The sequence below is a fragment of the Lycium barbarum genome, chromosome 11 (assembly GCF_019175385.1).
Source record: "Lycium barbarum isolate Lr01 chromosome 11, ASM1917538v2, whole genome shotgun sequence".
Classification (NCBI taxonomy): Eukaryota; Viridiplantae; Streptophyta; class Magnoliopsida; order Solanales; family Solanaceae; genus Lycium; species Lycium barbarum.
In genome coordinates this window covers 19,011,590-19,038,190 of record NC_083347.1, presented here as the reverse complement: position 1 = coordinate 19,038,190, position 26,601 = coordinate 19,011,590, and the positions used below count along the sequence as shown (strand labels likewise).

Sequence of the window (26,601 nt, the reverse complement as noted above, 5' to 3'; positions counted from 1 at the left end):
GTTTGCTTGCTTTTTCAGTAATTTTGTCTGATGTTCAGCTACTATTATTAAACTAATGGAAGAACCACTCAATTTGCTCAACTATTTGAACCCATATAATTAACATAATGTTGGTTAATACATATGTTTGAACAGATCAAGTTAATCATAAGTGATCCCCTCCATTTATGGGCAGGCAATGATACTGATCAACTACTTACATTATGTTGGAAATATTAACAATATTAATCAGTAAAACAAACAAAAGGATAAAATAAACTTATTGGATCAACGCTGCGTCATGGCAAGCCACTGCCTTGAAAGAGATTTCAGACCGACTACGGTGCAAATCGTTTAGTCCGGTCGCTCCCCAAGATTTCACGGCCCTCCCAAACACTTGCACTAGTGACTGGAAGTTTGGAGTTTGCACAAACTGAATTACCAAGAAGAAATTCACCAAGAAGACTGATTAATATAGGCTGGAAATATGAAGGGGTCAAAGAGGATTAATGGGTCATTAACTCCACCATTAAAAAGACCTTAAGGGGTTATTGATTTTCTTTGCATTACCCATTATTATTTTCAACAATCCCCCACTAATGCAAAGATAAAGAGTAAGAATAAATTCTGGGCAAAACGAAGGAACATGTACTTAAGTGTCAATATCTTTCGATTTGAATTAACACGTAGTGAAATGAGACAACAACTAATATCCACAAAGTGAAGTACTCTTGAATTGAATGGACATAAGTTGAGACCCCCACAACACATACTATATCCTTAATTTTATGCAAACTCCGCGATGCTAACAAAGTGCATTTATGGCCATACACCAAACCACGGATCTCATGAATGCTCTAGAAAACAACTTAAATTTTTCATAAAAGGCAGCCAAACCTTTACATTCACGTAGGTGATTCCATCAAGTCTATCTCAAATAGACCACCTTAAGGCTATGAAATCATCAAGAGCAGAATAAGCTCAACCTTCTCATATCAAGCGGTGAATCCACTAAGTGCTTCTCAATAGCACCACCACAACGGTTTATAAAAACATTAAGAGTAAAACTCAAGTAAATCCATCAAGTGCGTCACAAACGCACCCCCACAACGGGCTATGGATTAAGAGTAAAACTCAACCTTACGAAACACACGCCATAGGAATAGGATATGTAGTGTATATTGACGGCCTATAAAGCTTCGTTTGACCACAAACGGGTATCAACCATATTACCTCAATCTATGGGCTTTAGCCCTATCTCTCTCGATGTTTCAAGGATTATTCTCTTTCCCAAACTTTTGGTCAAAGGATCCGCCAAATTTTAATTTCTCTCAGACCTTACAAGTTTCAAGGAAATAACACCAAGCTTCAACAATTGCCTGACAACATCATGTCTAACGCAAATGTGTTTTTTTTCCATTATACACACTACTCTTAGCAACTTCAATTGCCTCCTATGAGTCATAATGTAAAGAAATTGGTTTAGCTTGTTCCCCCGCAATGACACAATTGTTAATATTGGAGCTAAAAATCATCATATCTCAAAAATAACACGTGAGTTATTTCAAGACTAATATGCGCACTTGCAACACTCTTTTTAAAGCATTCTTAAATATGCAAATCACATTTTTCATGATGATTTTTTTCCCCTTTCATTAATCCCCACTATTTTGAGAATTTAATAAGATATTATACTCACGAAAATAAAGCACACATTAATGAAGAAGTTTTAGGCAAAAGATAACATACCTTGTCATCTCATGAGTTTGATAAGTAGAAAATTGCTTTACCTTTTCAACTCACAACTAAGCTTGTAGAAAATTTCTACCTTGATATCCGCTGATTTTTCAACTCTTCATCACCTTGACATACACAAAAGATATGTAATATTTCCACCTCTACTAAGTTGAAAAATCTTGAAATTAGCTAAGTCTGAATGCACTAGTTCAACCAACTTTGTTTTTTCAACTAGTGAAAGACTTAAAAGGCTTCTTTCAATACTTTGCTTCTACACAAATTGGGCACTTAGAAAATTCACTATGATTCATTGCAGGAGTTAAGTCCATATTTCTAAGTATTTAAATAGAAGCAATGTTAACATGACCTAGCCAACCATGCCACACTTTAACACTTTCATTATTAATGATCTCTTATATTAAGTTTAGTACAAATAAACCTTGACTAAGGTAACCCTTTTTCAAGAAAGTCTTCTTCATGAAAAATTATCAGTACTCAGATAATTCACATTTTCAATCATCACATATAATACACAAAGAACGATATTTCAGACTTTTCACAAGAGACATTAAAATCATCGTAAAAGTTCACCAACCTTTAGCTAATGTTAAAGTGTAAACATCACTTATTCACACGATCACAAAATTGTAGAACGATCAAGAATAGAAGTGATCCTTCCAATTTAAATATTTCACATCATTTCATAACTTGTAGTTAAACTCCACATGATCTTTTATGCAACAAATTCACGTTAAATATAATAAAATTGCAAATCACCATAAACATACATATATGTCACGCATTTCAAGATCATCACAAAATGGATCATCTACTCTAACATTACATCACTACTATTTCATAAGAAACACAAGAGTAGATTTATAAATAAATAAGAGTGGAGTTCTAAAAAAGTGAAACCCGACTTTTGTCATTTTTTCTCTTGCACTTTTGAGTCATCGTTGTCTTCCTGTTGAAATATGAAAATTCTATTATAAAGGAAAATCGTCAGTCTCGATTTCCTTCATGCTATACCAAGTGTAACATTCATCATCTGACTTTCGTATCAGTCCACTAAACCAAATACTTACAGACACTTGTGAATTTATAATCCTTTAATAATTTTTTCACGACAAAAACGTTATATTATTTTTCTCTTCCAAACTATAATGGTGTGTTCACATTATTACTAACAGCACACAATTTATATGCAACATTAACTGTTAGCATAAGTATACAATCAGAATTATACGTTTCTTTTCCCAATCAGACAACTTAACATTAGCTAGAAACCCCACACTTTTAAATATAAAACCAACACTAATGAAAATGAGAAGAAAAGGGAATTTTGTTTCCATTTGAATTAAAAATAATTCCCACAATCAAGGCTAGTCAATGACAAGTTAAATTGTCTGAAACGTTTTGACAACAGTCAATTTTCCCATTAAGGCAAATAGACTGTAGTATTAAATATTTGTTCCAAATATTTACGTCACTACCACATAAATTATATATATCTTTTTATTTTTATTTTTGAGATAATAAAATATTTTCTCAACAAAAATATTATTCTTAGTTAAAACAACCATAACATGTTAAACAAAAATCTTTACTTCAACATTTTCTAATAATTCCTCATCACCCAAATTGTATCAAATATTAGGAACATGCAATACCTCGGTTAAAGCCACTATTTTTTTCCCTATGTGAGTTTGAGAAGAACTTTTCTTTTTCAAAAACTTGAGTAGTTCTTGAATGACCAACATAAATAAATCATTCTTCTTCTTCAACTTGGGTGACACAAAATAAACTCTGTTAGCACAAATTTGCTTAGTAGCATAAGAGTTTAATACTCAATCTCTTGCATTAGCCACAAGATTAACTTGAGAAATGACTACAACAATCATATCATCGGCTTACTCAAATTTATTCATGTCAAAATTTCTTACTTTTTTAGACAAAACAAATTTGTCATTTTTTTTTCCATGACCACATTCTTAGAGAGGAAATAAAAGTATTTTACCTTTCATCACCAAAATATGTATAGAATTATTTTACCTCTCCATATTGCATAAGAAATCGCTTTCAAATTGTTGGAAATATTAACAATATTAATCTGTAAAACGAATAAAAGGATAGAATAAACTTATTGGATCAACGCTGCGTCGTGGCAAGTCACTGCCTTGAAAGCGATTTCGGACCGACTACGGTGCAAATCGTTTAGCCCGGTCGCTCCCAAGGTTCCACAACACTCCCAAACACTTGCACTAGTGGCTGGAAGTTTGGAGTTTGCATAAACTGAATTGCCCAAAAAACAGAAGGAAAAGAAGAACTCTGAAGAAGAAGAAGAAGAGATGATTTTCGGTGTTGTAATTCACCAAGAAGACTGATTAATATAAGCTGGAAATATGAAGGGGTCAAAGAGGATTAATGGTTCATTAACTCCACCATTAAAAAGACCTTAATGACCCATTAACATGGCTATTCAAATCAATAATAAATCAGCCTCTAAATGAAAATTGAAGATGAGAGCGGTTATTGATTTTCTTTGCATTACCCATTATTATTTCAACACATTAGACGTGCTAGTGTTAGATAATACATATGCCTCACATCAATTGTGTAAGGGTTTTCAAAGGAATTTATAATGGTCATGTCTACTCAATCCAATGCTTTAAAGTTTGAGTTGGATGTTTAGATTCTTTCATGCAGTTAATATTGATAAAAGATAATCATTCTACATTGTATCGCGAATAACTAATCATCAGCTCTACATATCGTAACTTTTGGAGTCTAAACGTGAATTCTTTGGGAATTGCAACTTAATTAAATCATAAGCATTCCTGTCGGACTGTTTTCACAATTCAGTAGTAGAATCTAAGCCTAACTAACGGATCGTTTTAGATCAAATATCAATCATGTTGTAGCACATTTGGGTAAAAAAAACCTTTTCTTGATTAATAATTTTGTTATTTTAGATTAATGTATTGAATACAATAAACTTGTAAATATATTAGGCTTACTAGCATTGCAGTTGCTTAATGCTCAAATACAAGTATCACTGTTCCACTGTATTGCCAAACTGACTACTTATCTGTGAATTTTTATTGAAATTAGTAAATTACTAACCAATTTATCTAACTAACAAATAAATGATATAATATTTGTTTCAAATGTATAACAATTATACAGTTCATATCTTTATCTCATTTCGCTCATTTAATTGTTTAATTTGCTTATGCTCGTCCCTATTATATAAGGAAGAATCCTGACCAACTTACATTATTCTTTAATTTGAAAATTAAACACCATATATTCCAAAGTATAGCTCCCCACGAAACACAAACATGCGTGCACGCACATGGCACATCATTAGAAGCATAAGAATAAAATTCCTCATTAGTGAATGGGCATAAAGAAAAAGAGAAATGACAAGCACCAAAGGAAAAAATGGAAAGAAAAAAGGAGATGAATATAAAGATGTTTTAACGAATCAATGCCACTCACATGCAATTTTAAAATTATTTTTCCTTTTCAAAACCTGTTAGATTATCTAATGTCAAATTGCCAGACAATTCAGAGACCAACCAATTTACGTTCTCCAATAGATTAATTAATATAAAATCAGTTTGATGACTCCTCGTTAGGTTTCGTGGAAGGAACATAGAGAATCACAAAAAACATAACGTGATTGATGATCATACTTGTAGGTCGGTTCCTTTACTAATTTCTCATTCTTTAATTACTCGTTAATTTTTTTTTTCGTTGGTGATTAATGTAGATGAATGAAAAGAGATGGTTAATTCTTTGACTTTGCCATTACATTCACTAGATTATCTAGAACTTTTAAACCTTATGTCTAACTATATTTGAAACGCAATAAATAAAACGAGTACAGAGACTAGTAGGTATTTGATGAAGATGCTAAATTCCTGGTTGTGTTAAGTATAGTATATGGCAATAAGTTCACTACTGGCTAGTAGATACTCCCTCCGATCGTTTTTACTTGTTGAATTTGAAAACCAAGAGATAATTTACCATTTTATATTATTTTACCCTTATTATTAAGTGGAGTACTAATTATTTCCATTTTATTTTCCAGTAAGTGAGATAACTTATAATTAGACTTATCTTCTTAAAAGGTGTGTCAAACAGACATGGAGAAGTAAATATGAACGGAGGGGTACTTTGTTCCATACTTAGTGAAGATCAATTTTGGTGGGTTATGTTGAACAATGAGCTTGTGGTTGGGGACTAATGTGTGTGAAAACAAGCTTACAATCTTAAAAGACACTTCTACTCATGGACATATGACTCATTCTCATAGCGATAAGAGTTTAGTAAACTAGCGCAAACTTAGAGGGAAATTTTTAAAATTATTTCATTTTTTTCTTGGGGGGGGGGGGGGGGGGGGAATTATTCAGCGTGGGCCCTTCTCATGTGAACACAGGTGAATGCTATCAATCCGATTTCATAACTAGTTGGTATGTTTGAATAACAACAAAACTCTATAAAATTACGTTATTTAAGTTAATCAAACAACTATCGTGAATCGCCACTTTACAAAAGAGAGTTTGTAAACTATACGAATAATATAACTTTGCTATGCAAATTGTAAACCTATAGTAATAATTCATAGGAAAGTGCAGCTATGTATCAAAGACTAAAATTTTTGCAGTGACCAAGTAGATCCACAAACAATGGAAAAAAGAAAACGTAGATCCACAAACATTTTCCTCATTCCAAGAAGTACCAATCTATCATTCGATCAAAGAACGGATATAGACAAGGACAAAACCTGACTTTTTCGACCCATAAAAGCAGTCAACTCTTCCCCGTAACGCCGGCAACCGTTACTAATCTAATTTTCCCTTAACCCCATAAAAATTTTAAATTTAAATTAATTAATTAAGTTAATCACACTTTTGGTCCCTCAGTTATTGCTAAATTCTGGTTAATCTGTATGATATCTTACTTAGCACACTTTTGATCCCTTCTCTTGTAAATACATATTCACAAATTTAACGTAATATAATAATTAGAAAAATCGTAATATTATAACTATTTCACTACTTAATTAATCACGTAATATGTTCAGTTTGTATTGTTACTTCATATTGACGATAATATGGTTTTATAAATAGCATAATATAACATGAGGGACCAAAAACACATATTTTAATTAATTGAAAGTTTTATATGTTGAGAAATAAATTACAAGGACCAAAAAAATAATTTACCAAAAATTAGGGACCAAAAGTGCATTATCCATAATTAATATAGAGAAGAAAAAGTTAATTACTTAGAAGGAAAGAAAGAAATATGAATGTGCAAAAGAGTATTGATTTTACTTTCATGGCCCTGAGAAGCAGAAGCTCCTCTTAAGGCCATCTCTCTCACTTTCATTTATTCAACAAAAAAAAAGAACAAAATGAGGAAGCGTTTACTGCTTTGTTATAGAAGAATGTTTAAGCTAAACAAAAAGAGGAAAATAATCTGCAAGGTGTTAGTACTTCAAAAGTATGTAAGGTCATTTTGGAACCAACTTGTTGGTTGCTGTATAGGCTACAAGTCCATTAAGTACAGGAAATTGTCAAGCCACCATTCCTCTTCCTCCACCAGGGCAGTTTCGGGCAGTGGCTTTTCGGGGAGCTTAACCGCGCCGTGTTGTTGTGATCACTCCATTGAATCTTTGGAGGATTTGGTTGCCTTGAAGATATGCATATTGGGTGATAACCAAATTGGCAAGACAAGTTTCTTGGTTAGTGTTTGTATTACTCTTGCTCTAATTTATGTGATGCATTTTTCTCTTTGGACCGTCACCAGTCCAACAAGTTTCAAAAGTCTTTTTTCGTTTTCTTTAAGCTCCGTGTCTAATCAATGTCCATCATATAAACTAGGACGCAGGGAGTAGTACTTAGTATTCCATCCTATTTTTTATCTTTGATTGGATGTTCGTAATTTCTGTTTCTAATCTTGGTCTTGGCTTTCATGTTGATTAAAGACAAAGTATGTAGGAAAGGAGACAGGAGAAGAAAGCTGTTCAACAACAGGGTTAAATCAAATGGATAAAATTTTGTGTGTTAAAGGGGCAAGGATCTCCTATAGCATCTGGGAAGTCCAAGGTACATATCAATTGAACTTAGTACTTCTAAAATATTGCCCAAAAAAACAAAATGTTAAATTCTGAATCAACAATTAAAAAAATACAATGTGTTCTGGCTAAGAGACTCAAAAGGTTGAATCCAGCTAATTTAAATTCTGAATCTGTATATGCCAGCATCCAACCACCCCCATAAAAAGGTGGAGGAAACTAGGGAGTTTTAAATCTGCAAATATGTGAATTTGACTAAAATGTGACGTCAGAATTTGTGTAACCTATGATTATAATAACAATGCAGGTGATGTTTCTGCCTCTACTCAGATTCCAACCGCTTGTAAAGACTCTGTAGCAATTTTATTCATGTTTGATCTTACAAGTCGGCGTACACTTAAGAGGTATCATGTTTTTGCTTCTTCATTTGAAGAAAACAGAAGCCAGATTATTAACCTTTGTTTTCACTTTTTATGTCCTGTCTAAAATTCTTTTGTTGATCATTTATAGTGTCATTAGCTGGTATCAACAAGCACGACCATGGAATCAGGTAGAGACAGGAGAAAACATCCTTTCCATGTTTCTCTATTGATTATGAAATGTTAAAAGTGTGTGGTAATTAATCTGAGTTAAATTTGTTGTTTTCAGACGGCAATTCCAGTATTGATAGGAACAAAGTTTGATGATTTCGTGCAATTGCCATTAGATTTGCAATGGACCATCGCAAATCAGGTTGAGCCTCATTCTCTAATGTTCCCCCCTCCATCTCACCCCACCATAAAGTGTAATAATGACTAAAAACAGGAATTTTATTATATCATCAGTAATGTGTGTGAAGGGGTGCTCTGGAGTAATGACAAAGTGGTCACGAGTTTGAGTCATGAAATTAATTAATGATGTTTGCATGAGGATAGAATGTAATCAATAATGATGCTTGCGTCAGGAAAAATAGCTTATCCTTACATGATCACAAGATGCTCGTGCACTGAGCCGACCTGTGAAAGTATTGTGTGTGTTTTCTGGGGGAGTAGGGTTCAAGATTAACTAGGAAAAGCCATAGGCGACGTAACACAAGGAATTAAAATTGATGAAAATTTGATAGTTTGAGCAAAATCCACATCCATTTATTGGATCATAAATAGAGAAACTTTCCTACTGCGTATCTTTAATTGCTCTGAACTTTTGCATGTATTTGAACCATATTTTGGTTAGATCAACTCATATTTACAGCATTTCAATGTGACTTTGAACAGGCAAGAGCATATGCAAATCTGGTTATTTGTATCTCTAAATAGTTTGTGGTAAATGCATACTATGCTTGTGAAGTCATAAGATAGCATTTTTAAGATGAAGTATCCTTTATGGATATTATGGTTGGCAAGTGTTACACTGTTTACATCCATTTATTTGGACATAAATAGAGAAACTTCCCTACTGTGCATCTTTAATTTGCTCTGAACTTTTGCATAAAACCATATTTTGGTTAGATCAACTGATATTTACAGCATTTCAATGTGACTTTGAACAGGCAAGAGCATATGCAAAAGCACTGAATGCAACCTTATTCTTCTCAAGTGCAACATACAACATAAATGTGAACAAGATCTTCAAGTTCATCACAGCCAAGCTCTTCAACTTACCATGGACGATGGAACGTAACCTCACCATTGGAGAACCCATCATTGACTTCTAGACTTACTACCATTTTGCAGCAAAAAAAAACAGAAAATTGATTATGATTGTAGATGTAAAAAATTTACAAAATCTCAGAAAAAGAAATGATTCTCAGTCAACCGGTCACTAGACTTAGTTTAGTTTAGTATTGCAACAACCAGTGAAAATTCGGGTTGCCTTCATATGACATCTTACGCAATGGCGCAAATTTTCCTTCTTGTTTCATTCCTGCAGTACATGCCGTTCCAATAGCTTGTTTCGCAAATTTGTTAGAACATAGTTTGCTACCTTCTATTCAAATACATTGATAACATATATGAGCAACACTTATACATTATTTCCTATAGTGAAGTTCCGATGGACCAATCCCAGATGTCGATGTGACTAAACATGCTAAGAAAACAGGAGAGAGAAACTGGAGTAGAACAAATATTGAACTTAAAGGCATGTCATTGTTGAATATATAACGAGCAGAAACAAGCATTAGTCAAAATAAACACAACAAAAAGAGAGAATAAAGGACAGAGGTGGTGCACAAAATCACAAATTCTACTTACTTGGCCACTCTTGTGGCCCACTATTATGCAAATGTACCATCTTCGAAATAAACAGAGCAGTGTAGTATCTCGAAGTTCTATATGTATCAACATCATTTCGATTAGATGTTCATCCTTATTCGAAAACTGGGAATAATAGAACATAAACTTTCATTCTTCATTGGGGAAATATTCGACTTGAACTCGCCAAGTAATACAAGCCATAGCGACAGGATTCATAAACAACCTTATTACAGGTTTAGGAAAAAACAAAAGCAAAGCTCTACTCAAGGTGCACTTCTCTCTTGGGGGGATCCAACTGCAAGTAGTAGAATGGCTCAGTAGGCTCTTCCCTGCACAGCCATGTAGCATCAAAAGTTAGAAAAGCCTTCTCTTTATCACGATAGCAACAGAAACTTATACCAACTGAAAGCAATAAAGAGAACTTAAATTTATTGCTTACAGTTAAATTTAGCACTTCCTTCTAACTGTATTTCTTTGTTTCTTTTTTATAAGATTCCTGCTTGTTCATTTATTTCAGCGTTGGAAATTATCTCTTTAGCCTCAATCACAAAATACTTAACATCCGTACCCTCAAAGTATTCTTCAATGTTTACTGCATTCCCCCAGGGCTCACCTTCTTACAGTTTCTCCATTCAAGTTTACCCCTTTCGAATCTCCAACCCCCGATTAAAATCTTCCTTTCACATGATTCATCTTCATTACTTTCAAAGATGTCAGGACTGAAGTTTGTTGCTGTTTAGAGTTGTTCACTCTTTAACATCTAAGTTCAGGAACCAACAACTAGTTCTTCATTTTCAAAACTAGATGCTCGGGCTGGCTCCAAATTTTAATGTTTTCGCGACTTCTGTATATAGAAGCTTTAGCCTATTTATAAATGTATTAGTAATCTTCAGGAGTATATTTTTAGATAGAAATAACAAAATTTGCACGTTCTATAAAGACTAATTGTTTAAGATGTTCAACTTTATTCCAAGACCTCATATAGATAAATCAAAAGAAAATGTAAGGCAATATATGACTTGAGTAACAAGAGATGTCTTTATCAATCATTTTATTTGAACTGCAATCTATTAGAAGATGGTTTGCTATAAAGCTATGTGTTAGATACAAATAATGATTAACGAGATAAGACTAATTATTTCAATGTCAATTATTTCACAGCTGATCCACGGAACATATACTTGAAGCTTACCCAGGCTTAGAACGCATACACCGCCAGAATAGCTTGAAAGGCCCCGGTATCGTTTTAAATGGATTGCCTTCAAAACACGCCTGCATAGTATTATAAATAATTCAGCTGAAAAAGAAAGATAAACAAGCATAAAATGCGTATGGTGTACATGATGTACAATGGCCAGCGGAGAACTGAGACATTCAAAAGAGTTGAGTATCTGATTCTGGAAACATAGGCAAATGTAACCAATGAATAGATGGACTGATCTGGTAACTTGGTAAAGCTCGAAGGATATTCCCATCCTTGTCGGGGAAAATGCAAACATCTCTCTTTCCTACGAACATTAGATAGTAGATACATGGGAAAAAATGGACAAATAGCCACTTTACAGACCACTAATCAACATTTAGACGCGTATAATGCTCGATATTCGAACTACTGCAAATTCCAATAACCTGAATTTCACCCATTGCCTTAGCCAGAATTGAAGTCCATCATCTATTTGACAAAGGAGATCTATAAACTACAATATCTACTACAACAACGTAATTTGAAGACATAAAAGTGACAAACATGGAACCTTTTTTACGAGCCAATATGAACTACTACAGCAGCAGCGTGCTCGAAGAAAACTATAAACTTAATAAGAAGCTGGCCATCTTTTGAGTCTAAGCATCATTACATTAGAATAGGCAGGTATTTCCACAACTAATTTCTAACATATAGTTAAACATCAGAATGGAAGTTCTCTTACTCGATATGAGAATTACTTATACTGTTGATGAAACTGAAAGAATTGCATCAGCGGAAACAGGAGAAGCTCGAAGCCATTGAATGAGGGCAGCAACGTCAAAGTAGGTTTTAATTGCAGAACTCCAACACAGTGTGCTGGAGTTTCACTTGCAAAAGTTCGAACTCCATGACACTGTATGGAGTTTCACATACAGGGAATTCACAGATTTGGTATAAAAGTTTGAAACAACATTCCACTGTGCTGGAGTTTCACATTAAGGAGGTTTCCGAACTCCAGCACACTATGGTGGAGTTTTTCTGTGTTTTTTTTATCTAGGGACATTTTTGTACAATTTTTATTCCCGCATTAAAAGTTGGCTGTTTTTCAATTATATTCAAATGATGGCTAACTGGTAAAGGGGAGCCTTGGCGTAACTGGTAAAGGGGAGCCTTGGCGTAACTGGTAAAGTTGCTGCTATGTGACCAGAAGGTCACGGGATCAAGCCATGGAAACAGCCTCTTGCAGAAATGCAAGGTAAGGCTGCATACAATAGACCCTTGTGGTCTGGCCCTTCCCCGGACCCCGCGCATAGCGGGAACTTAGTGCACCGGGCTTCCCTTTTTATTCAAATGATGGCTAAATATTAGAAAGCAGCTCAAAAATTGGTCATCGCACACCATTTTAACCTAGATATAGACTGTATACTGAACTTACAGCTCCTCCCTTCCAGCCCAATTTTTTAGTTCTATGAGCTATGGTGCAACTGTTTAATGGTTTTGTTTCTCTTTTTAGATGCAACTATAATTTGGTCTATAAGCTGGAACAGATGAGACTTTTTTTTAAACTGAGCTGGAACAGATGAGACTTATTCCAGAGTCAAGTTTCTTCTAGTAGTTCGATGGTTTGTGGTGAATCAAGCCCATTACTATGGACTCTTCAAGTCTCAATATTTATTTTTAGTTGGACCACTTGTTGTAGAAGTACACAATCTGTAGCTTTCTCATTATTTGGAAGTAAACTTTACAGTAGGAAAATCAGTGATATCTGAAATACCTAAGCAGCTAAGCATGCATTAAAGCAAACAAAAAAAGGAAGTAGAAGTTGACAATCTATGAATTTTTGGTGAAAGTGCTGTTGTTTCCTGAACTTGGTAAGGGGCTGATGCCAAAGAATTCTAGGTCAGTTTCCGGATTTATTCTCGTTCCAAAGAACAACTCCTGAACTGTACAAGTTCCATATTTCATCCTTTCCTCACTTCTTTTCCTCTCTGAACCATCATATTGCAATAAAGGTGCTCAAGCCCAGAAGCACTTTAATGTTAAAGCCACGAAACATATCCAGGATTCCTCTTCCTTTACTTGCTTGTAAACTAGTGAACCATCACATGTGCATCTAGGTTTTGCATCACCGTTTTTATAGTTAGAAAGTGAAGGTAAACGGTTCTTAGTTGGCCTCATCTTTCAGCACACCATGATGAACACTGTTAGTATCCCAAAATTGGTACCCGCAAGGTGGCTGAGTTGGTTCAGCAAGTGGTTTCCCACATGGGAGACCTAGGATCGATTCCACTCACCAACAACCCTAGTGCGGTTTACATCTCCCGTGTGTGAGTTGCGAGCTATTGCACTAGGAGCGGGGTTTACCTAGAGCGCACCCAAAGGGTAGTGGCTGCGGGTTCCTTAGTTACCAAAAAAAAAGTATCCCAAAATTGGTAAGTATATGGATGGTATACTCCTTATATGATCTTGGACAATCCTTACCACTTGATTGTATTTTAAGGTTTGAGTAAGGTCCATCCCTGATTTTGGAATACCCAAGTTAGTGTTCAAACTCCAGAGTTACCACAAATCCAAGTTAATATTGTGTGCTTTTAGAATCTAAAAGGCAAACAATTACTACTCAATTAGAGTGAAGTGCTAACATAACATCCACCAGAATACCCACAACGATTCACGAATCAGTATTAAATCTAAGAAATGGAACACAACCACAGACTCATAAAAATAGTGAGTGGGAAGGGGTTAAAAGAGGAATTGAGACCTGAACAACATCCTCAACGCGGTCGTTACATCTGTGGGCCTTAGGTTGCCTGGTATCACCTTCAGGCATACCCCATGGACTCTCTCTTCGAGGCACTGGTGAACTCATCTTCCCTTCTCGCCCAACCTTGGATAGTTTTTAGGAGACTCTGCTTTGTGTTTTCATTTTTCTCTTCAATTGAGTTATTCGGGTCGGATTCGGGTCTTCACCCGTTTGGCTTAGCTTATAAGTTTGCTGTTCAGCTTTTCTAAGTGTTCAGCCCGCTAACTTGTAAGTCATTTTGTGTTTAAAATAAATCCAAAAAAAAAAAAAAAAAATAGCCCGTTTGGCTTAGCCAAAAAAAAAAAAAAAATTAGGCTACGCTTATAAGCTGCTTTTTTACATTTTTTTTGCACGGATTGCCCTTCTTTTGGGGTGGTGTTTAAATTTTGACTCTCATATTTGTGATTTTTAAATTTTGCCCCTCATAATTATGGTCTTTAATTTTTGCTCTTCGCGTTGCAACTTTGAGCTTCGCGCAGAAATCATGAGGTTCTGGGCCCCCGCTCAAGCATAAATTAAAAAAAAATCAAGGCAAGGTTTGGGTCGCGTGTATTCCGGACCCGGCATACACTTTTTAAGGAATAACCAAAGTTATGCCGGACTGGCATAACCATTCCTTATGGGCAGATTTGGCATAAGTATGCCGGGTTCAATATGACTTTGGTTATTTCTTAACAAATGTATGTCGGATCCGGCATACACTTGGCAGATTTTTAATTAATTAAGCCTTAACTAAAAGTCTTTTCCTAGTTGTGCCTTATGGGGCAGACTTTTAGTTAAAGACATAACTAAAGTATGCCCCATAAGACATAACTTTTCCTTAAGACATAAACTTTGCCTTAGGGCATACTTTTATTTATGCCTTATGGGGTAGACTTTTAGTTAAGACATAACTAAAAGTATGCCCTTAAGGCGGAACTTTTCCTTAAAACATAAACTTTGCCTTATAAGGCGGAACTTATAGTTATGCTGGGTCCAGAATAACTTTAGTTATTCCCTAAGGAAAAGTTCCGCCTTATAGGGCATACTTTGAGTTATGTCTGATGGGGCACACTTTTAGTTAAGGCATAACTAAAAGTTTACCTTGAAAAGTTTAATATAATATATATATATATATATATATGCCTCAAGGCAAAGTCTACCCCCATCGGCAGACTTTTGGTTAAACATAACTAAAATTCTGTCGGGAGCATAACGAAATTTAAACTCTGTCTTGCGAATTTTTTAAATATTTTTGACTGAGTGGGGTTTCGAACCTGAAACTCATGGGTTTTAGCCAAAGGGCAAAATTTAAAGATTACAAATATGAGGGAAAAAATTTAAAGACCACCCCAAAAGAAAGGCAATTTGCACCGCTTTTTTAAGCCCATCCAAACAGGCTCTAGATCTCTTTCTCCCGATTTTTCGTGTCACAATTCGGATTTTGAGGGCAAACAGTAAAATTTCAAGTTTGAATTCGGGTATGAAATCCTAAGCTTTTTAAATAAGATTTACATATTTGAAAATTACGTATAAAGTATAATAAATCACAATAAATAGTACTAATTCAAAGTATTTAAAAGATTTATGGAAAAATTAAGGAGCCACATGAATTGTCCAAAAAAGAATAGCATTTTATATTAGTAACAATATGACTTTAAAACGTCCATAAATTTAATAAGACGATTTATAATCATATAAATATCTATAGCGCTATATTAGAACATAAATTTCTAAAGTCATTTTTTTTAAACCTTCGTATCCAGTCAAGACACCTTCATATAAATTGGGACAGCCGGAATGTAAATTGTTCTAATATGGAACAGAAAGTAGATTAAATAATATGTATCGACGACACGTGAACAAGAGCATCTAAAAACAAAAATATACTTACAATAGACGATTCTAAAAAATAATTTTCATATTCTTTGTTCACTGTATATAATTTGTGCATTATTTAAACAATCACATATTATTAATTCTCCACATAACATTTTTGGTATTATTAATTCATGTTACAATCAAGTTTTGCATTACAACTCTTATACAACTAATTCATCAATAAATGAATTTTAGTACTTAGTATAAAATTACTTTCTCTTTAGAGGTCTCAAATTCAAGCATTGAAAATAGATAAATTTATATTAGGAAGCCTTACTTTTCAAATAGATCTCACGCAAATACGTATTTTAATTAATTGGATAGTTCAAAATATAATACTTTCTCTGTTTTAATTTATGTGAACCTATTACTATATGAGGAGTTTACGAGATGGTATTTTGACCACATTTTACTTACATTCTCTCTAAATTATTTGAATTAGAAATTATCACGGCTTATAATATTTTTTATTTAGTTTATAACTATATAAAATTTATTTTTATAAATTTGAAAAATCTATATCAAAATTTATGATTAAAGTTATAAAGTTTGATCCTCCCATTCGAAAAATGTTCATATAAATTAAAACGGACGAGTATCAATTACGTGTTCAATTTGTAAATCTAGAAGTCCAGAAGACTTTGGATCGAACACTTCATTTAAAAAAAAAAAAAAAAAAAAGAGAAATAGATAAAGAAATGTTTCTGGATCTTCATTTATATCCCCTTTTAATTGACATGAACTAGTGGGTAAGATTTCAATCTAAAACATCATTTCCATAATCAACATAACTGTAGGTTCGTTTCACAGAGACACAAAGACAAAAAATAAAAATAAAAATGGGTGCTTTTGTTAAGCTATTAGACTTTCTTCTATTCATCTACTTTTTCTTCCTAACCATTATTATACCACTATTTGATGGCCAATCTGTTTTTCCTAAACACATGTTTCCACCATTTTTGGTTGACTTAAAAAACTGGTATACTCAGGAATATGGCGATTATTTAGTTTCTGAGAAACCCCATTTCTTTGTTGGCTTAATTTGGTTGGAACTTCTCGTTGCGTGGCCACTATGTGTTGCTAGTCTTTATGCTATTGTAGCTGGAAAATCTTGGATTAATACTACCTGTTTGCTCTATGGTGTTTCCACTCTCACTGCAATGGTAATATATTTGTCTAATTTCTAATTGTTAAGTTTATTTGTTGGTTCTTTTTTTTTTTTTTTTTCTTTTTCTAATCTAATTGTTATGCTTTTACATGTCTCTTTTAATTGAAGATTGTAGATTGTTGTGCTAGCTTCAAATTGTCTATGTTAGGTGGTTTTGATGTTTCATTAATTAGTGGACTTGGATTTAATTCCATGGAATTAACAACATTATGGGTGATATGATTTTTTTTTTTTTTTTAATTTTTGGGGGTGGGAGAAGAAAAAGTTCTGCCTTTTTGCTTTTATTTGTTCATTTTTTCCCCGGCATAAGATCAAATTCATTGGAAAACTCTACTATATCGGAATATTAGTAGTACGAGTATTGCCCTTAACCCGACGATAAAGATAGTAGCTTTTGGATCCTTTATGGTTATTGGAAATATTTCGAGAAATTATTGTGAAGGATGTATTCTTGGAAGTTGGAACTATATTTAGATTTCTCAAAGTTTTGATGATTACAAGATCAGTTAGACACCTCAATGCAGAACATGGTCCTAGTTATATGCAGCACAAACTTGTATGTTCTTTAAGAAGAATTTTCTTAGAGGGAAGGGGGTTTAATAATGTTAAGCTCTTAACTTTCTTCTCGTATATATATACTTCATGCTGGATATACTTGTGGGAATACACTGGGAATGTTTTTGTTGTTGTTGTATACTTTATGCTGGATAGATTAAAACCTTATTATCAGAATTTAGTTACAGATATTCAAGCGGTTCGAGTGTTGGTTAGCCAAATTAAGAGCTATAATGTGTTCCAGTATGTTCGTCCTTAGAAACACAATTTCGAACATTATATTTTTGCAGTATAGTATTACATAACTTGATCATATTACTCAGGTCTTACCATGGCCTTTTATCTTGATACTTAAGTAACAAACGCGTCAAACAGGGTTGACTGTATAAAGACATAGCATAATCAATCTTTTGCTGCAATTCTGTTTGACTGTAAATTGCCATTCTAGAAATGCAATTTACTCGAAGAATCACCATAAAAGGGTTTCTGATGAATTTAAGCTCACATTTGAATTTCTCAAATATATGCATACATCTTAGCTGGTTTTGCGTCAGACATATCCAAACCAATTGGTCTGTCAATCTTACTCAAGCTTCCTGTTGTTCCTGGTTTCCTTTATTATTATTATTATTTTTTTTTTTAAATGTTTTTGGGTGGGTGTTGATTAGCAACGAAGTGAAGGTAATATAACGAACATTGGAAACTCAGGAGCAAAATAAGGTAACATAAAGAACATTGGAAAAATTCAAGAGCAACAACAAACGTGATCGTAATGTAATAGAGAAGAGTCCCAGAAGCACAAGAACAACTTATCTAGCACCTCTGGTTCAGTAATCAGTTGTGTTTTACTCTTGTCTTGCAGAAATCGTTGTCCTTTAACCTCCTGCCATCTTGCTGTGCATTGTATCGTCATTTGAGGGTGTTAAACTGTTTTCTGTCTTCTAGAACTGACACTTCCACTGAAATAGAGGGGCCAATGCATAGTTCCTTAATGCCCACCCGGCCGCACCACCAACCAACCAACCAACCAAATTCCTTTTCAAATATTGAATTCAAAATAAAGAAATTAGCCTTCATAATTGTACCCCACTGGGTGGGATTATACTGGGCTTGTTGTTGTTGTTGTTGTTGTTGTAGCCTTCATAATTGTGCATTAAGTGATAATGGAACACTTATATTGAAATTATTTAAGGATCACATTGACTAGGCCAGAAGCCCATGATAGATACTCTTTCTGTTATGAACTCATTTCAATGTGCAACCGAGTTCCCAGTTGGAGGATTTGACATGTCCTGTTGCAATTGTTTTAGTTTCTGAACAGCGAACCTGTTGTCTGGTTATGCTTTCATTTAGGTTATGTTTGGTACGAACGGAGATGTTCTCTTGGAAAATGTTTTTCTAGAAAATAAGTGGTTTTTTTTACTTATTTTCTTTTGTGGGTACGTAAGCAGAAATAATTTGTCCCAAAAGCATTTGTCTGTAATTTAGGCAAACACTATGGGAGTTGGAGGTGGGGTGGTGGGGATGGACTGCGGTGAAGGGTGGGGAAGAGTCAATCAATGTGGGATGCCATTTGTGGAACTTGTTTTCCCTACTTCTAATGGGGAAGTCATGTTCCTCACTTTTAAGGAACTTCTTTTCCTTGAGAAAATGTTTTCCATAGATTTTGACCAACCAAACATGGGAAAATTGGAAAACTTTGTGCATCTTCTCTAATTAAAAACATTTGATTCTGGATGAATTAAAAACATTTGATTCTGGATGAGGGTAAAAGGTCATATTAGAGATGCAGCAGTTCCCAAATTGAGATAACAGTCAAGTGGAGTTGCATCTGCTTATGGTTGTATTTCTAATAACGTTGCAAATTTCAGGTGGCGATACTAAGTGAAATGAAGGGTTCCCAGAGAGCATCAGATAAGTTGCTGATGGTGTACTATCCGTTTCTAGCATTTGCTGTTTTAGCAATTTTACGTGGCCTACTACCTCATTCTGGCAAGTCTGTGAGCATTGGAAAAAGATCTGCTATAAGCAGAAAGAAGAGGGCTTAATCTTCAACTCAGAAGCTATAATTGAAGAGTTCGTATTTCTTTTTGCATTGGTCTTTCAACTTAGAGGCTAGAAACCCTATCAATTTTTGTTCTTTGGTTCTCTTTTGATTTCCCCCTGCTGATATTAAGTTCTGATGCTTGTGCATGAGTTTTCGCGTAGAACAATCACAAATGAGTTGTAGTTCCATTTTAACTACTAATAGACAGTTTTATAGTAGTAATAATATTCTGCTGATCCTTTTGAGTGAATGCTGAGGAGTTTGACTAGAATGTTTAACGTATCGGATACCAGTGAATATTTCTGCTCTTCGTGCAGTCATAAAAAAACTCATACTTGTGACTTCTGATCCATTTGAGTAAATGCTGACGAGTTTGGTACCACAGAAGCTGCTTATTGATGACAGTGAAGCTGAAATGAACCCAATTCCTTGAGCTCAGAGGTCTTGCATGATTTCCGCGTACTACTAGGTGGAACGTCCTTTTTGTGCTGTGACAGGGAATGTTGGACTTGATTAGAATGAACCCAGTTGATACTTATTTTGTCGGCTTATCTAGCCCTGCCAATTAGAATGAAACAATGACTGCTCTTTTGGTTATTTCACTACTTTTGATGCGTTGCTTTCTTCTTGGGACTAAAGTTTTAAATAGATCAGATTATCTTGAAAAAGCAACAAGCACTAGTCATTGAGATGAGTATTTTGGGGAAATCAAAAAAGATTAGTGTTTCTACTTAAGTAACACTAGTAGCTTTCCTTTTACTCCTTTACGCTATTCCGCAGGAGAAACTTCCAGTGTGTTTCTGATGTAGTGCTACTTGTCTTTGTGGGACAAATGTGTAATTTCATTGGAAATGGTTGTTATTGCCCTTCTCATTAAACAATCAATGACAGACAACTGCGATTCTATGTGATAACATCAGCAGCATTGAGAGAAAAAATGGTTCGAAGAAAATGACAAAATTACATTAGCACTATTGCAGAGGATAATTTCCACAATTTGGAACATATGATTTGAGAAAAAGAGATTTTGAGTTGAGAAAAAATGGCTCAACACCCACAAGGACATTCTAACATTCATTGTGTAATGTTACACTACTAACATTATACAAGAAAACATTCTTTGTGGAATCATACCGAGACCGTGGTTCATTTCAGATGTCATCATGAAATATATTACAAAAGTTCTGGTGTGTTTTACACAATGAATGTTAGAAATTAAAAGGAGAAAAAGAGATTTTGAGTTAGGAAAAAATGGCTCAATAACCACAAGAACATTCTTTCTAACATTCAGTGTGTAATGTTACTCTAATAACCACAAGAACATATTCTCTTGGTGTAATCATACCAAGCCTAAAGTTCATTTGGAGTACAATTGATGAGGTCCACACCCATTCAATTGATGAAGAAGAAAAGTGAAGTCTGGACATGAGTTTTGTCTGTAACAAGTTGGCTTCTTGAAGGCTATGCCACGACATCTTGCAATTGATGACTATGTCACGACATCTTGCACTTAGACTATGTCGCGATATTTGCAATTGTTCCCTTCATTTTGATTGGTTAAGAGGGAGCCAACTTTTCCTATAAATAGAAGCCTTCAGGCTTCTCATTCAACACACTAACGAAAAGAGAGAGAGGGTGAGGCATCACAGACAAGGTTAGAAATTGTCTGTGAGGAAAAATAGAGAGTGTGAGCGATATTGTAGTGAGATGGGAAAATCTTAAAAGAGGGTTATTTCTTTTGAGTGTGTAGTGGTCTTTGGAGTATTTTACTCAGATCTATTAAGTGTAAAATCCTTGATATAGTGATATCAGTTGCTCCTCTCGGCCCGTGGTTTTTTCCCTTTTGGGTTTCCACGTAAAAATATTGGTGTCATTATCGCTCTTTTTATTCTTGTTGATTAATCGTATCACGGTGCTACTTTATTATTCCGCTGTTAATACCGTGAATATTATTTTTGTGGCGGGTTTATTTCCAACAACAATGACAAATCGCATGTACACAGACAACAAAAAGATATCTTTGAACAAATTCCAGATGTCATCATGCAATATATTACACCAGAGTAAAGCATCATTTTTAATGTTCTATCAGCCCCCGTTGATTTCCCAAAACAGGGTAAGGTCTGCTTACTGCAAATGATGGGAATATAGGAGTAGGAGAAATTTATATTGAGCATTTGCGGAAGCATAAAGATATAGCGCACTGAAAATCTGGGTAACCGTGAGATCAAGGTGGACATTGTTGATGATCTGATGGCCGCATTCTGGAAAATCTGTTTGTCATTGAGATTGAGTAGGAAATCGTTAATGATATAAGTTACTACACTTATGAACCAGGCCATGTATTTCTCTTAATTATAATGTTCGAAGTACATACACAAAAGCACACGACAAACAACTAAACGGCATGCTGAAATGTGGGTGGGTGATCAAATTGAGAGTTAATAATATTTGCACTCCGAGAAAGCGCAACTAGAATTGATTAAATACTACAATTCAAACACCATCCATAGGAAAATATTACTATATCCAAGGTAACTTCAAACATACAATTCTGAAACACTTAATAATCAATCATTAAAGTGAAAAGGAGACAACAACTTGAGGTGAGTGCAATCACCACATTATTACAAGAGTGAGGGTGTGACCCAAGCTGGTGGAGAAATCGGGCTTATTGACAAACCAGGATAAAAAGATTCAATTTTTCCATCTTCAAGATTGTAAGCCCCCATATCCCTTCCACCACCACCTTCCCCCGTGACGAGCCTTTTTAGGTAATAAAACTGATCAGTAAAGTATATGTGATTAGCCTTGACGCCAGTAAACTTAGAGGAGTCGACGGAACTTGCTGCACCACCAAGACCCAAAAAAATTGTTGAATCTCCCAAGGTGTTAATCTCCTCCTCCATCAGTTCACCTTTGATTACATCTAACTTGTAGACTTTAAATTTAAAGGTTCTTAACGTAGCCCTTTCATCAATAAATCGGGAAACAAGTAATAGTGCACCGCATACCTCAACTAGGTAGAACCAACTACTCTCTCGAAATATACCACCTTGCAGCGAAGGAAGCAGATGTAGCTCTATAATGGGTTGAAGAATGATGGAAGACCTCAGCCCCAGAATGTCAAAAACCCAGACTTCGCAAGAGTGAACATCCGCTGCATAAAATCGGCCATTATTGTAAATCATACTGGAGACCAGACAAACATTACTACCATAGATAATACAAGTCCACTTGAGGTCACCAGGTCGCCAAAAAGCTAAAAGGCATTCTAATGCACGATAGGAAACCACCAGTGCATAATCTGATGTGTGAGAAGGGTTGGCAGATAAGACGGCGTTGACAATTCTGTAACCGGGTATTTCGTCTTCGTGGTTTGGATCAGGAATACATAAATCCAATAAGGATTCTTCTGGAGGAAGTTGAATTTGGGTACGGGAGAAAGGATGCAACAAGTTCATTTCCCCCGTATTTGACACGGTAAAGAGCCATCCCTCTGTTGGAAAACAGTCTCGTCCTCTCGCTTCAGGTAGAAATATGCGTGAAACTTTCTTCTTGGAAAGAGAGTAGAATTCTCGATAGTCATCATCTTTGTCAGCCAACATAAGCAGCGGAACTTGGGGCGAAAGCACATCAAAGAGATCCTTGGAAGCAGCAGCTCGCCAAGAGGTACAAACAGCACGGAAGGTAATGAAATCTTCCATCACCTTAACCCGCTTTGCAATCCGCCCGATGAGATCGCCCGGCAGTTCTGCCCAGTTCACCATACGTTCTGGATTTGGGGATTTAGGGTTAATGAACAAGTAGATACAAAGTAGCCAGTGATGTAAAGCAGCTTCCAGTCAACTTCGTACCTATCTACCGGTAAAAGGCCAAATATACCCTCTATTTTGTCTTATTACCTAAGTTTATCTTGGTTACCCATTGTGGCTAAATGCATCCCCATCGTCTGACACTTAATTTAGGAAGATTTGAATTTTCCATTCAAATAGGGTATAAGGGTTTAGTTTGAAGACGACCGTGGCTTATTTAGCCCGAGAATAAAGTTGACTAATAAAAATAAAGTAGATTATATTTGATTTTGGGCAAAAGTGTAAATATACTCCTCAATCTTGTGATTTAGAACAAATATATTTCTCGTTAAAAAAGTGGTGTTTATTATCCTTATCATTACATAATAGTGCAAATATATCATTTCGCTGACATATTCTTTTTAAGAAATTATTTAGCTTATTTTTTAATTAATAAAATATCAAAAAAAAAGGATCAAATTTGCTCTTCTACTGTGTGAAAAGGATCCAATATACCCTCTGTTGTAATATCGACACAAATATACTTCTGTTGTTAGTGAAATTGTTCAAATATATCCCTCCTCCGTTAGAATTGTTCAAGGTGGACACCAATCCCCATATGGCACTAACTTTGATAAAGTGGACGCCATGTGACATGTCACTTCACCGCCCAACTCATTTTACCCCTCCCTCTGCTAGCACCTCCTCCCCCTCCACCACCATTGCCACCATTAACCCACTTTTCGATAATTTTCTATAACTTAAACCCCTTAATAAATGTTATAACCCGAATTTTTGATTGTAGGCTAGTTGACCATTCCCCTTTTTTCTTTCTCTGTTTTTCTTTGAAACTTGATGCAGTTGTCTTTATGACTAACGTAGTCATTTACTTTCTGCGGAAAAGATATACTACATAATTTTCTACCTAAATTAGCTCTAAAGAGTGCACACAATTTAACTTTCACTGAACAGTATCGGCAAAATATATCAAAGCACACTTAAACTATACCTAAAATATCTAGTTCACACTCAAACTATATGGACGATCTATTACACACCTAAACATTTTAAAAGTAAATTTAATAACGGCCTAATACACATACAACCAGTTGCACAAAGGGGAGGTGTTACACACTTGCCGCCACATCAATGCCACATCAATGCCACCTCAGCGCCACATTGGAAATATGCTAAATTTTAATTTTATATTCTTTTCCTTTCTTTATTCATTTGATTTTCTTTTGTTAATTATATTTACACTAATCAATCCCTAATTAAACATTAAAATCCTCGAATAATTAACTCTTTCATCACTAAATCATCCCACCGTTAAACACCATTGCCGCCAGCCCGCCACCAACCAAATCCACCACCGAAATAATTTACAAATAATTATTGATGATCTTTAACAATTTAATATTAAGAACAGGTTAAAATGAGAGAGAAAAATAAAAGAGACTGAAGGTTGATTGGAAAAAATGGAAGCTTGCCGGAAAAAATTCCGGCCAAGATCTGTTAATATTATTTTTATATGATGAAGATGCAGATTCTTGTCCTACAAACCTTATAGGAAGAATAATCCAAATCATAATTCAAGAATCTTTTTAGAAACAAAAAAAAATAATGAAAAGACAAAATGCGTCAGTACGAAAGATGTACCGAGTATGTAAGGCGGTAAGCATAAACATAACATACGCATAAGAGATATAAATAACATGGGAAGAGATCAAATATTCCATTGGTTTTGTTCAACTAAAATGTTTCTGCCCCTTTTTCCCCATTTGTTTACTGTTACAGAAAAATTCAAACATAGAATTTAAAAGAAATCTGCAGCCATTGCCTGCATTATACAGATGATATTGTTCAATAAATACCACAGATTTGAAGGTTAACAATTCAAATCTTTCACTGAATGTACCATAGCTAAATGGCTAATACATAAACAAGCCCTCAAACTTAGCCTCAGCTGACAAGTATGCCCTCCAACTTTGGGTGTGCACAAGGAGACACCTCAACTTGTATAAAGTTAAACACATAAACACAAATGCTGACGTGGCACTGACATGGCACATAAGTTTGGAGGTGTCTAGGTGATCATTTTGTAAGTTGGAGTGTTCAGCTGATAAAAGTGGAGCCAAGTTGAGGTGCCTACTTGTGCACACGCTAAATTGGAGGGCATAATTATCAGCTGAGGCCAAGTTTGAAGGCTTGTTTATGTATTATGCCTAGCTAAATAAATGCACTTCTAGCTGCCATATTTACCAGTATAAAGCAGTAAAGCTTGTGATATAGAGTCATTTTAACACCAGAAATAAGCAATGGTAACAGCACCAACAGTGAAGCGATCACCAGATAAAGAGAACTTCAACCAAGAGGAGAACCCACAAACCATAAAGATGGCAGCAAGTACCAAATACAAAGCAAGCCGGCGAGGCAACGAAAACCATATCGATGCAATAAAAGAGCCAGCGAGGTGACAGAAAAGAAAAGCAGAAACTTATGCTAAGCAGAACTTAAACAAGAACACATTCTTTGTGTAATCATACCGATACTGAGGTTCATTTGAAAAAATTTCAGATGTCGTCATGAAATATATTACAAAAGTTCTAGTGTGTTTTACATAATGAATGTTAGAAAAAATAAAAAGAGAAATACAGATTTTGAGTTAAGAAAAAATGGCTCAACAACCACAAGAACATTCTTTCTAACATTCATTGTATAATATTACTCTACTAACCACAAGAATATATTCTTCTGCTGTAATTATGCCAAGCCTAAAGTTCATTTGGAGTACAATGGCAAATCACATGTACACAGACAACCAGAAGATATCTTTGAAAAAATTTCAGATGTCATCATGAAATATATTACACCAGAGGAAAGTATCATTTTAACGTTCTATCAGCCTCCGTTGATTTCTCAGAACAGGGTAAGGTCTGCTTACTGCAAATGATGTGAATATAGGAGTCGGAGAAATTTATGTTGAGCATTTGCGGAAGCATAAGGATGCTGCGCACTGAAAATCTGGGTAACCATGAAATCAAGGTGGACATTGTTGATGATCTGATGGCAGCATTCTGGAAAATCTGTTTGTCATTGAGATTGAGGAGGAAATCGTTAATGATATAAGCTACTAAACTGATGAAC

The 26,601-nt window shown here is 34.9% G+C and overlaps 4 protein-coding genes and 1 pseudogene across 5 annotated transcripts; 2 read left to right on the top strand and 3 right to left on the bottom strand.

The window, feature by feature from the left end:
• Positions 1–7,054: 7,054 nt before the first annotated feature.
• LOC132617307 (septum-promoting GTP-binding protein 1-like) lies at positions 7,055–9,540 on the top strand. Of its 2 annotated transcripts, none has more exons than XM_060332280.1 (6): positions 7,055–7,474; positions 7,718–7,838; positions 8,115–8,211; positions 8,318–8,357; positions 8,456–8,539; positions 9,336–9,540. In XM_060332280.1, exons 1-6 carry the CDS (start codon positions 7,145–7,147, stop codon positions 9,498–9,500), a joined length of 837 nt encoding a protein of 278 aa, XP_060188263.1. In that variant the 5' UTR covers positions 7,055–7,144; the 3' UTR covers positions 9,501–9,540. The 2 variants fall into 2 exon arrangements, with proteins under 2 accessions (XP_060188263.1, XP_060188264.1); XM_060332281.1 differs by lacking the exon at positions 9,336–9,540 and adding an exon at positions 9,061–9,117.
• A 631-nt stretch (positions 9,541–10,171) lies between these two features.
• On the bottom strand, positions 10,172–14,186 carry LOC132617308 (uncharacterized). The gene is made up of 3 exons (XM_060332282.1): positions 13,989–14,186; positions 11,234–11,313; positions 10,172–10,370 (listed from the first exon to the last, which is right to left on the bottom strand). Exons 1-3 carry the CDS (start codon positions 14,094–14,096, stop codon positions 10,301–10,303), a joined length of 258 nt encoding a protein of 85 aa, XP_060188265.1. The 5' UTR covers positions 14,097–14,186; the 3' UTR covers positions 10,172–10,300.
• On the bottom strand, positions 11,443–11,559 carry LOC132620699 (U6atac minor spliceosomal RNA; annotated as a pseudogene).
• A 2,405-nt stretch (positions 14,187–16,591) lies between the features above and the next one.
• On the top strand, positions 16,592–19,910 carry LOC132617390 (uncharacterized). The gene is made up of 2 exons (XM_060332381.1): positions 16,592–17,053; positions 19,485–19,910. Exons 1-2 carry the CDS (start codon positions 16,730–16,732, stop codon positions 19,659–19,661), a joined length of 501 nt encoding a protein of 166 aa, XP_060188364.1. The 5' UTR covers positions 16,592–16,729; the 3' UTR covers positions 19,662–19,910.
• Positions 19,911–22,170: 2,260 nt separating this feature from the next.
• Positions 22,171–23,533, bottom strand: LOC132617971 (F-box protein At2g26160-like). Its single transcript, XM_060333045.1, has one exon. It carries the CDS (start codon positions 23,428–23,430, stop codon positions 22,288–22,290), a length of 1,143 nt encoding a protein of 380 aa, XP_060189028.1. The 5' UTR covers positions 23,431–23,533; the 3' UTR covers positions 22,171–22,287.
• Positions 23,534–26,601: the final 3,068 nt, after the last annotated feature.

Excerpts from the sequence above, each read along its gene's own strand:
- LOC132617307 (XM_060332280.1), top strand. The coding sequence starts at position 7,145 with ATGAGGAAGCGTTTACTGCTTTGTTATAGAAGAATGTTTAAGCTAAAC. Across the intron at positions 8,212-8,317 it reads AGTCGGCGTACACTTAAGAG|TGTCATTAGCTGGTATCAAC; the intron begins GTATCATGTTTT and ends GATCATTTATAG. Across the intron at positions 8,358-8,455 it reads AAGCACGACCATGGAATCAG|ACGGCAATTCCAGTATTGAT; the intron begins GTAGAGACAGGA and ends TGTTGTTTTCAG.
- LOC132617308 (XM_060332282.1), bottom strand. The coding sequence starts at position 14,096 with ATGAGTTCACCAGTGCCTCGAAGAGAGAGTCCATGGGGTATGCCTGAA. Across the intron at positions 11,314-13,988 it reads GCGTTGAGGATGTTGTTCAG|GCGTGTTTTGAAGGCAATCC; the intron begins GTCTCAATTCCT and ends AATACTATGCAG. Across the intron at positions 10,371-11,233 it reads TGTATGCGTTCTAAGCCTGG|GGAAGAGCCTACTGAGCCAT; the intron begins GTAAGCTTCAAG and ends ATGGCTGTGCAG.
- LOC132617390 (XM_060332381.1), top strand. The coding sequence starts at position 16,730 with ATGGGTGCTTTTGTTAAGCTATTAGACTTTCTTCTATTCATCTACTTT. Across the intron at positions 17,054-19,484 it reads TTTCCACTCTCACTGCAATG|GTGGCGATACTAAGTGAAAT; the intron begins GTAATATATTTG and ends TGCAAATTTCAG.
- LOC132617971 (XM_060333045.1), bottom strand. The coding sequence starts at position 23,430 with ATGGTGAACTGGGCAGAACTGCCGGGCGATCTCATCGGGCGGATTGCA.